The 12,403-nt window shown below is 28.1% G+C and overlaps 1 protein-coding gene across 1 annotated transcript; it reads right to left on the minus strand.

Moving 5' to 3' along the window:
- Positions 1-4,170: 4,170 nt before the first annotated feature.
- LOC106767931 (proline transporter 2) lies at positions 4,171-6,888 on the minus strand. The gene is made up of 9 exons (XM_014652899.2): positions 6,859-6,888; positions 6,662-6,780; positions 6,310-6,534; positions 6,137-6,231; positions 5,684-5,870; positions 5,460-5,584; positions 4,912-5,127; positions 4,560-4,790; positions 4,171-4,432 (listed from the first exon to the last, which is right to left on the minus strand). The coding sequence occupies exons 1-9, from the start codon at positions 6,867-6,869 to the stop codon at positions 4,283-4,285; spliced, it is 1,359 nt and encodes a 452-aa protein (XP_014508385.2). The 5' UTR covers positions 6,870-6,888; the 3' UTR covers positions 4,171-4,282.
- Between the last annotated feature and the right edge of the window lie 5,515 nt (positions 6,889-12,403).

Below are 12,403 nucleotides of genomic sequence, written 5' to 3' on the forward strand. Positions count from 1 at the left end.
AAAATGAAAGAAAATTAATTCATTTTCATTTTATCTTTATTTTTGGAAGTTTATGTATTTTATTTGCTATTCTTATTTTTTAAAATAGTTTTAAGAAAATGTTTATTTTTATATTCGTACTTCAAAGTCAAATTCTTCGAGTGTCGGATTCCTTCCTGTCTAGCACGTGTTATGTGTGAAATTAAAATACTTTATACTTAGGTAACAAAATATTATAGGCATTACAACAAGTCTTGTATTATTATCTTGATGAACTAATTATATTTAGATAATAGAAAATATAATTATATTCTATTAACACGTAGAGGAGAATGGGAAAAATTTGAACACCTCTGTACAATTTTAACACCTCAAAAGAAGAATTTTAACCACATCATCTACCTACCTCTGCACAATTTTAACACGGTTAACGATTTTTAACGACAGGAGCTAATTTGTTTGAAATTAACACTTATAAGAACTTCATTGAGAAGGTTTAAAAGAAGGAAATCAAATTGGAAATACTTTTCGAAAATAAAAACTCTTAAATAGTTTTAACCTTTTTTATTTTATCACGAGCTTTTTGTGTTATCAGCAATTTATATATATATTTAAAATAATGAAGCACTCGGATGCTTTAACCCTTATACGAAATATATGTACATGATTTTTTACAGCAAAAACTCATACTACAATACTGTGTTAATAAAATTGAAGGAAGTTTAAGACATTAAAGGTATATGTAATGATCAATAATCCAACACTTAGTTTAATTATTATCTTGGTTAAGTGTTTAGATGCATAGTAATTATTCTGATCTAACGACTTTTCCTATACTGGAATCATCATTCTCGGACACAAAATCAATAGGAACCGATTCCTCTCTCTCTTCTTTTGGTTTACACAATTTCTTCCACTTAACTCATACAATCTTTCTACCCTATGTTCCCCAACCTTATAGAAATTTTATTTGTATTTTCATTTTTTGCTTACATACATTGATTAGCTCTTAAAGAGAGAAAAATAATAAAGAGAGAGTGTTCTAATAATAGATTTAATGAGATAGATTTTGTCTGCAAAAGAGAGAATCCCATCCCTCTTCTACTATGTATATTTCTGTCTTCCTGGATTTCTCTAAGGACAATGATATTTTAACAACTCTTTTTTAACAATTTTTTGACAACAGAACACGTGTCACTATTTTATTGGTCTGTTTGAATTTATTCTAAAAAAATATTTGAAACGGACTAATCACGCCACGTATGCGTGGTCAAAAAGTTGTCAGAAAAGAATTGTTAAAAAGACTTTTTACTTTCCTTGAATAACCTTACATAAGTATTTAAAATAGAACTTTGATATAATTACCATATAAGATAGTTGAGAACCTTTCTAATATATATTTGTCTACCCCGAAAGAAAGCTCCTATCTTAATTTTGTGAAAATTGACCCTTAAATCTGTGTTAGCTTAAAACACTTCAATATGTTTTCTATGACCAAAATGTTTTGTTATTTAGCCTCGCATAAAAACAATGTATCATCATCAAATTGTAACATGTTTACATCAACTTCCTTTTCCCCATTTTCATTCTTTCATATAAGTTTTTCTTCTAAATTTGTCATATCATAATGAACAATCTTTTTACTACTATTAGAAATAAAAAAAGGTGTTATTGGGTCTCCTTATTTCAATCCTCTTGTAGGTCTAAATTCTTGGATCCGAAATTATAAAAATTCTAGACACTCTTCTATTTGTTCAATCCATTTACAGCTAAGTCTTAATCTACTCATCATATAGTACAAAAATTCCTACCTCACTTGATCATAAGCATTTTCATAGTAGTATTACCCCTCTTCTTTTTCCTCCTAATTTCTTTTGACACTTCATTAGCCACGAATATGTTGTCCAATAATCTTCTTCCTTTAAGTGAATGTTGTTTCGGATTTATGAATGATTTTAGGAATTACTTTCTTGATTTTATTTGAAAACACTTTGGGTACGCACAACCTACCAAAGATATTGATTTATATTCATGCAATCTCATAAGATTATCTTTTTTAGAGACTAAATTTATGAAGAATGCATTACAACTCTTAGGTATGTTCCCCGCACTATGAAAATCAATGAGTGCCGGAATTACATCCCATTTCACAGTCTACCAATGTGATTTAATAAAATTAAAATTAAACTCGTAAGGTTGGACTCTTGTTGGGTTCGCATGAAACTCAGAAAACAGAAAACCCAGAACCCAGAGAAGAAAGAACACAAGAGAGAGAGAAGACAAAGAGAAATATTTGAAAAAACTTCGAGATTGAATTGATTATCAAAACGCAAAGATTGACCACAATATATAATAATCCAAACAACAACAATAAACAAAACAGAATAACTGAACGGTCACCCACATAAGACCATTCGGTCATTAACAATTGAGGCCGAACACATGTTAAAGACTGAACGACAACAAAAACCGAAACAAAAAGTACATGACCAAACAGTCACGAGGATAAGACCGATACAGGACCGTTCAGTCATAGTTAAGAGACCGTTTGGTCACAAGTAATAATTGAGTCTAACTAATAAATCTCCACCTACACTCAATAATGATAAATGACCGAAAATGTTACAAACACAAACCGAACATTGAGTCTATCTAATAAATCTCCACTTAAACTAAATAATGACAAATGATTAGAAATGTTACAAACACAAACCGAACAACATTAAGTCTATCTAACAAATCTTAACCTAGACTCAATAATGACCGAAAAGGTTTCAAACACAAACCGAAGAACATTAAGTCTATCTAACAGCTCTTTATACTTCCACACTGCATCCATAATTTATGTTTCTTCAAACTCTGTAATTAGCATCACATTATCTTCCTCGATTAGTGTTTGAAATTAATATTTCTAACCTTGATATCTGTCTCTCTCTACCGTAAGTCTCTTTCAAAAAAAATTTTAACCACTCATTTTACCACTTTTGAATCGTCACACCGCTTGCCTTGTACTTTCACCCCTTTAATCTCATTGTGAATTTGTCTCTAATAAAAATTAATATTATAACAAAGGTATCATAAGTTCCAATAATCATAATTTTAATATGTATTTAGAAGTTTTTTATAAGCTTATTAAAGTCGACCTAATTACAATTCAATTCTATTAAATATGATTACTAAATTATTTAACTTTTAATTAATTCTAATTAACTGCGGTCCATTTCATTTCAACTTAAACAAAAAAAAAAGAGTTTGGATAAATCAGTCGACATGTACCAACCGATGCATATACACAATAATATTATTAAAATAAATAATCTAACATAAGATGTTTAATAAGAAAGAATCACTCTCATCCAATCAGTTAACGGAAAACTTAACAGAATTAACATAAACTAATAAAGGTGTTTTACTTAAGAAAATAAATTCTTAAATAGGGACCACACTAATGATCCATCATTAATACTATTTGATAAGGAGAAAAAAATGTTTGATATCAGAAGATAGAAATGAAAAATGTGTGAAGCTTATTGAGTGAGGATAAATATGATGAACAATTACAGAACGTAATTCTTTCATAATCATCTATAATGCCGGAAAGTCAAATATAGATATGTCCAATATAATTTATTATAGCCTATAGTGTGCATTGTTATAACTAAGCCGATTTGACAAATTTCAATAGATTAAAAAATACTCAAGTGTTAGCATGAGGATAAAATAGTATCTATACACATAATCTAATTTCTCTCTCTCTTTTTTTTTTCTAAATCAAACCGTCTTAAAATATTACTATTTTTTTTTAAATCAAACAACTTTACCACGTTTTTGTATATGTTTCTGTCTGGTATTTTCATTCACTATATTTCTTTACATATTGTTCAAAACAAAATATTATGAAGGAATCAATATTGAGCCCAATCAAGGTCGTTAACCTATTTTTTTTTTTCCTGTTTTGAGTATTTGAGTATCTTGAAATGTTTATTACTCGTTGGTAGCGGATTTTTTAATATTTGTTTATAAGCTAATGGAACATAGATATATTATACTATTTGTATATGTATATATTCATAAATATTATGCTGATAATGTTTTAAACTTCTTTAATAAAAAGATCAAAGTAAACCATTTTTGATGACACTATTTTGAACAATTACTTTGAAGAAAACTAATAAATCAGATAACAAAAACAAGTATTAAACATTTTTTTTTTAACTATTGAAGTTCACCAATTATTTATATTTAATCTTTGCAGACCTAATTTTAAGTGAAATGAAGGCATACGTGAGATTGAGATGAGGCATCATGCATCTGCAAAGAAATGATACTTTTGGATGTTGTCAACTATCAACCGAACTGCTGAAATCGTGGTTGCTATTGTGAGAAGAAAAGAAAAAACAATGTTGAACCAGTGCCACGCCTTCTTCTCTATGCTAGCTGTTCTTCCCTTCACCTAAAATTGAAGCAAAGTTAAGCCCCATATAATATGACCAAGTTTGACTAACTGTAGTGGGTAACTAATTCGTTAGGTAAAGCTTGGTTCTGTGCATTGTATGTGTAACTAAAATAAATAGGAAAACCTTGATGAAGAGCATGCTGGGGAACATGAATGTCAGAGGAATGAGAGAAAATGAGCCGAGAAAGTTTACAAAGTCACCCATAAAAGGAAATGCTGCAGCAACGAAGGTATTCCCAGTAAAGAAAAACGCACGTAGGAGAAATAAGCGCTTTAAGTTCTCCCCCGAATGCATGGCCATGTCGATTTCTAGGAACTTTGTGTCCAACGCCTCCAGAATTGGAGCCACAAACATCTGCATTTTTTTTAAAACATCAAGACATGTCATCCTTCGATTTGTCACGTGTTTTAGTTTTCTTAAAGTACTCAAACTCAATTAACCATCTAAAACCAGCAATGGTGAAATATATACGTACATGTTGGGAGACGATGGACTGGAAAAAGACGATGGCATTGATGAGAACATTAATCCATTTCGGACCGCTTAGGTTTTCAGGAAGGTATGCTGACACCGCTGATCCATAAGCCCAATATCCCATTACGAGAACACCATAATAGAACACAACTCCCACTGTATATTGTAAATACAAGGCCTTCCTCATGTTCTTCACTGCTGGCTTACGTAGAGTTGACTGCATACACATTGTGCCAAAACACCACTTCTAATCGCACTTACAAATACCAAACCCCATTTTTCTATTCACAAAAGTATTTATGGTACTTTAAAAAAATTATTATTTTTAAATAATTACTCATTCTAGATGATATGTCATACGTCATGGGTTTGTTGTTTTCTAAAACAATAATAATGAACAATGATCGAAAAAATGTATATAAAATTGTTTTATTACTAAATCTAATATGTCCTTCTATCATCTTACGAAACCCAAATCTTATTTTCTTATTACACTCAAAACTACTAGTACAATAATAAATGATTAAGTTAAATTTGTAGAAATATGACCTGTATCTCTGGGAGCAAGCCACTGGTGTTGGCGACAACGATAGCAGAAATGGCACCAAAGGAATTAAACACCTTACTGACTTGACTGCCACTGATATCGAAATCCCTGTTCGAATTTGATTTCCCTACCAACCAAAAAGATCGGTGGGGCTAGCACAATTTAACATATGGTTTTTGAGGAGAACAATCATTTTAAATGCGAAAGCCATGCTTAGTTAACGCACCATCTTTTTCTAAAACAAAGAGAAGAAATATTATATATGTGAAGGTGAGCCCTGCAGAAACTCCCAACCAATTTTTCATGGCAGACATTGTTGGGATGGAGAAGGAATAGAAGAAGTAAGCTGCTCCCGTTATCACTATGTAGTATTGGAGCCTCAAGGGAGAATCGCTAAATTCCGAGTTGATTTCCTGCACACAATATATAGCAATTTTTATCTTATTTTTTTTTTTAATTTTAATATCTTGAATTAGTTTCTCTGAAAAATATTTGACAATGACTAAAAGAAAAAATCTCTGGGTATTATGAGGACAGCTCTGAATAGAAACCGAAAAAAAAAAACCAAACTTCAGACTAAAAAACATAAAGAAGACATTCTACTAGGAGTAAAAGTCAAACAATTTTGTACTTGTGATTGTGATGGTAAAATGTTGTTCATTATCATAAATTATGTTACCTTTAGTGCCTTACCGCCAAGGAGGATGAAACCCATATTTCCAAGAAGAAGGGTCAAAAACTGGAAAACCCAGGTGATGTGGTACATACCCTTACCTTGACAGAGCAAGGAATAGTTGAGTTGAAGTGTAAATATGGTGCAGAGAAAATGAACAAAAAATATTTTTTTTTTACCGTAAACATATCCCATAAGGTCTCTGTATCTAATGAATCTCCGATTATCAACGAAATGAAATGCTGCCAAGAGCCAGTTTGCATAGGCGGTGTAGAGACCCACAAGAAGAAGGCATATGATACCCCAAGTCCAACCCAGTGGCCACATGATCAGATTGGAAAAACTCAATATCCACCCACAGTTGAAGCTTGTCACCAGCATCAACCCCACTTGTTTCCACGAATCTGCATCTCGTAACCAAATTCGTCATGGAAAGAAAACAAAACACAATCTCATGAAGGTACTGGATAAAGTTTCAGAAAGTTAAACACCCCAAGAAGAAGTTAATTCACTATATATACAGTGAATTACCACTATCAATAGTATGAGCAGTAGCCAGCCCAGAATCATAGTTCTGGGTACCCTTTTCTTCGCTTTGTTCGATATTCAGAGTGCCTCTTCCTTCTACATCCATGGCCAATTCTTGATCTCTGAAAAAATTAAAGAAGCTTTAGCTCCTTTAAAATATGCTAGTTGGAATAAAATTTTTTAGAAGTGGAATGAAATACTGTTTTGACATTTCCTTCAATGGGATGGGATTATTCTATTAGCAGACACAGACAAAGAGATTTATTTTTTATGAATGGCAACAAAGACCCCTTCCTTAGAAAAAGAAACCCTTTTTTAATCAATGACAATTAATTTTTCTATTTTTTTTTTGTATATTTGATATACTAGCTTTGATTTTGTAATTAAATTGATTTTGATAACTTTTTCCTTTTAGAGTTTAGTTCAAATTTTTATTATATAGCACTATTTAGTGAACAAGTGTCTAACAACCACGACCAACAGCACTAATTTTAACACTTTGAATCATATCCAAACGAAAAAAAAATGTTTATAAAGATTTAAATAAAAAATCATGATTTTTTTGAAATTAAAATATATATTAAGCTTTGCTTTTGTTTATTTTTATAAATGGATGAGAACTGTTTTACTGGAGAGTGAAGAATACAAGTAAAATAAGATTAAGAATGTAGAAAAAGTTTGGAAGATTGGGCAATACCACAATTATTGCACACCCAAGTCAACTATATTTCAATTAATTAACTACTTCCGTTGGGTAGACGTTATTATGTAGTCAACATATATATTCATAGATTCACCCAACCTCTTTCATTTATCTTGACAATTATTTTTAATAAATTTATGACAATAAAATACGCGTTATTATTTTATTTGTTTGTTTAAATTTATATTTAAAAATATATTTAAAAGAAATCAATTACAAACTATAATTATTGTCAAGACGTTATTAAAAAATAATTATTAAAATAACTTTTTCCTACTCAAATATATTTTGAGAATCGTAAGATTTTGAATCTTAACTTTTATATCCACAAAAACTCAAAAGTTTGATTTTAGTATAGCATTTTATTAGAATCACATTCTTTTACAGACTTACAATTTTTTCAATTCCAATAAATTCAACTAATAGTAAAAGGTACTCTACTCAAGAGAAATATTAAAGTTTGAAAAAGTGATTTTATTCTTTTAAAGTTAAGGTTGATGGATATCTTGTTCTATAATTGTCACTTGTTGTATGATACTTCAATTTCGAATCCATATTTAATATGTATCTGTATATAATATTTTAGGATATTTTATCTATACTTATTAATAAAATATTTAATTTATAAATAAGTAATAATTTTATAATGATAATAGTTTATAATTTTCTACGTTAACCACTTTAATATATTTGTTTTTAAGTTAAATTTATATAATAACAATCATATATTTATTAATACTTTTAAAAATTATTATATATTTTTCATTATGTATATATCTCATATCACATTATATTATTTCTAAAATATATGTATAAACGTATATAGTATCCAATAACATAATATGCATGGAATGATTTAAACAATACTTTCTATATTACAAAAAGGCACTAATCTTTGATTATTGTCAAAACAATATTGGAAAAACCAAGAAAAATAGGTAGAAATTAGACTTAATTATCTTTTTGTCTCTTTCTAAAAATAATATAAAAGAGTGATAGTAGAGTAACAATGATTTATTATCCGTTTTGTATATAGAAAAGTTCAGTTATGTCCTATGTCTACCCACCGAACCTGGAAAAACCCCCTTACCTTCTTTTCCTTTTTTCTTTATTTGTTTCTTTCCTACAATTCTTTCTAGCTCTCAGCTTTTCTCTTCTCTCTATTGTCTCTTTACATCTTTTGAAACAGTTTCATTTTTTTTTCCAAGAAATTCTAACTTCTATGTCGTTATTTCTCATTTTGTGGACAATGATCAAATTCTCTCGTGATTTTCAATGTATGACATTTGAACTCACTTGATCGAAAGAAAAACACACTAACAATTACAAAGAAAAATTAAAAATATAATCATGAAGATATTGATTAAGTTTTAGGATTTTGTGGTGTGTATTATAGTGATTGTATTGTGGGACCGTACGAACGTGGAGAAGGTTCGTCGGTCAAGATCACTAAAAAAGTCGATAAGTTCAAATGATCAATATAGTTAAGCATTACTCAATCAAGATTATCGATAAATACTATTTATTAACTAATGGATCGTGATTGGAGGTTTGTTAATCATAAGCTCATATCGAAACTTATAAATAGAGATCAAAGATAAGAAGATAGGTGATTATATTCGTGAATTTAAAAATTTACTCTGATTTTCAATAATTAATTATTAACTTGAACATTAGAGTCTTTTTAATAGATACACCTGAATAGTTTGGAGCTTGGACAAATAAAGATTTTAATTAAAAGTGTTCAAGTAATCTAAGCTAGTTTAAAATAAAACGTGAATGAGTGTTTTGTGAAGATTCTCGACTTTACATCCAAAACAATAATATATGTGTTTGATTAGGAATTGTAGTTTTTTTTTTTTTGTATAGCGAGCAGTGGAAGTTTACATAAGGTGAAGGGGATTGTTTGCTCTATCTAGCATGCTAATTATAAGAAAAATGATACCATGACATACTTTTACATTCATTTGACATTGAAAATAAGGATAAAATGGTCATAAAAGTATAAAGTTTTGTATTTTTTTAAGAAAAAAGAAAATAAAAAAATAAGAAAAAATAATGTTAAATGAATGTAAAAAAGTTAGAAGTGTTAAATAATAATTTTCTAATTATAATGCTTCACAAAAAGAATAATAGCATCCAAACGTATTTCACACCATAGTTGGTGTGGGCTATAAACTTTCAGCTTCATTTTGTTTTCCTTATGTTCTAATATGTATTAGTTTATTATTATTATTATTATTTATCTTGCTCGAAATATTTTTTCTTATTTTCTTATTGCATATTATTTTTTTATTATTACTATTATTATTTATCTAGATGATTGAAATCTTAACACGCTGATTTTTTTTTTTGTGTACTTGAAATCTTATTTAACAGTCAATATTCTTAGCCCGTTTTTTGTGGCGTAATCTTTGGCTCACTTTTTCTTAGGAAAACCTTTGCACGCTTAAACCACCAGGTATAATTAACAAATTAATATTATGAGTAAACTTAATTATTCCACTAAAAAACAAATATCCTTATTATCTATGCATTTTCTGTCACGTCTTATTGTCTTTTGTATATGTCCATCCTTATAAATTAAAATAAACTTGCAGTCGCATAATATATTTTTTTGACCATTCATATATATATATATATATATATATATATATATATATTTTTTTTTTTTTTTTTTCTTTTTTTTTTCACAAGAGCGATGCTATTGTGGTCATGGCAAGGATTGGAAAGAAAAACAAAAAATTGACATTTTCTTTTCTCAATAGTAAAATAATACGATGATTCTTAAAGTAACTCGTTTTTTATTTCTTTATCATTTATCATCATTAATATACAACTCATTTTTACTTTCTTAAAGTAAATTTCTTAATTTTTATAGTAAAAAGTAATATAATTGCCCAATTTTCTATTACCATATATTACTTACACCGAATATACAATTCGAAAGTTAAAAGTAATACTCTGAATTGAAACAAACAGTTTCTGCATTTCTTTATTATTAAAAGGTTACAAACTTTTTTTTTAAATAATGAATGTTCATTTCATCTTTCATATTTTAAAATCAAAAGGAGATTGCAAACCTATATATATTTTCTGATAAAATCCATAATTGTCTTGTTTTACTTAAAATAATATGAAAGAGACAAATTTAGTTTACAAAGTAGTAAAGTCAATATATTCACTTAACATTTTTTTATTGAATGAGTTATATTGAATTGGACTGAATTTATTATTTAATCAATTAAAATTAGACAAGTTTCAATCAATTTTTGTAATTTTATTGTCAAACAATCGATTATAAGGTTTATGTTAAATTAATTGAGTTTTTTTAACTAATTATATTAATATAGCTTTGTATAACTTTGTACACATGTCTTTCTTTCCTAAAGATAAGAAGGATATTAGAAAGGAAGAGTTCATGGTTTATTTATTTTTTTATCAAAATAGAACAAAGAAATAAACAAGAGTACGCATTGAGAGAAAAGGAAACAGGAACCACGAGAATAATATTATCCAATGTTAAATGGCTAAGGTCACTAAGAAAGAAATTTATTACATAAATAATTTAATAAAAGAAAACACGTACGTTGTATTCAAGAGTAAAGAAACAAAGCTGATATAAAATTATGCTAAAACTCATGGAGAATAACTTGAAAATCAACCTTATCATAAAAACATGGTAGGAGGATTATTGTGCCTATGGGATAATGATGTTTTTTTATGTAACACAAGGTTGCATGGAAGGAGAATGGAAGGATAGCATAACAAATATTGTGATTGTTAATATAAGTTATTATGTGAATTGGAGAAGAAAAAAAAGACTTTGGAAGGAGATTAAGAGAACAGAAAAAAGTCATAATCTAAAATACATCCATTAATATTATAAAATAATGTTAAATCGTAATAATTTACATAAAATTAGTCACATATTAGTTTTTCTAGGAAATCGATGTAGTATGTTTTCTTGCTGAATTGATTATGTTTAAAAACGATGTTATATATGGTCTAGTGGGACATAAAACATTAGTTTTAAGCATAATCGATACATCAACTTTACAGGAAATCAATGTTATACTTATGTTTTTGATTGTGCATATATGCTACATCGTTTATTGTTAGTGATATATTCTTTTAACAAGTTTTTCATATTTATATTGTTTTGATCATATTATTTTTAAAAGAGTTATTTATCTTTACTTGTTTTAAACATATATTTATTTTAAATAATGATGAGTTGTTCAAAACACAATTGGTTTAGTTCAAGAGAAATTAAATAGTATTTTAACTAGTTGAACTGTCCTAAACTTATTTGTAACTTGTTGAAATTAGTAAAATGTTATAAGAGTTCTTAAGGAAGAACTTGATCTAAAAGTGAATCACTATAAAACGAGATTTTATCTCTATCCTTTTCTTTACTGTGTTTGTAAACAATTTTAAAAATTTTCAAGTATCTAACACTATTTGATGTTCTTTGAAAAAAAATAAAAATAAACTCTATCTAAGTCTTCCCTTTGCTAGAGTTTACATGTTATTTCAACACGGAAAATAAACATAATCATATATAAATCATCCATAAGAAAACATTAAAATAGAATTAAATAGATTAATCTCAAATATAGTCATAATAAAACAAAAACAAAAATATATTTCAAGTGTGTATTCTCTTTTGTACAAAGCAAATCTTCAAGCAAAATTTCTTCTGTCTCTGTCTCAAATGGTTCGAGTGACTAAAATAAATCACTTTGTATTTTAAAAAACTAAAAAACTAAACTCATTTTATGAGTAAATCAACAATACCTCGTTAATTAAAAGACTAATGTTTACTTGGAATATTCAACACCAAGATTAATTCGCATGAAATTTTTATTATTTATTCACAAACTTATTAACCTGGACAATAATATTTAAGGACTAATTTTAATATTTACTTAAAAGAAGTTATTCAAAGTAAGCTTTTTCTCCGATAGAAAAATAAAAATAAAAATAAAATCTGGGGTAGTTTTGGTTCTACTACATCGTAGGAGCAACCAAAACCCTCC

This window comes from Vigna radiata, chromosome 7 (genome assembly GCF_000741045.1).
Source record: "Vigna radiata var. radiata cultivar VC1973A chromosome 7, Vradiata_ver6, whole genome shotgun sequence".
Classification (NCBI taxonomy): domain Eukaryota; kingdom Viridiplantae; phylum Streptophyta; class Magnoliopsida; order Fabales; family Fabaceae; genus Vigna; species Vigna radiata.

Bases quoted from the DNA above. Each gene is read 5' to 3' on its own strand.
- LOC106767931 (XM_014652899.2), bottom strand. The intron at 5,871-6,136 runs GTAACATAATTT...TATTGTGTGCAG, and splicing joins TTGGCGGTAAGGCACTAAAG to GAAATCAACTCGGAATTTAG. The intron at 4,791-4,911 runs GTACGTATATAT...AAAAAAATGCAG, and splicing joins AGTCCATCGTCTCCCAACAT to ATGTTTGTGGCTCCAATTCT.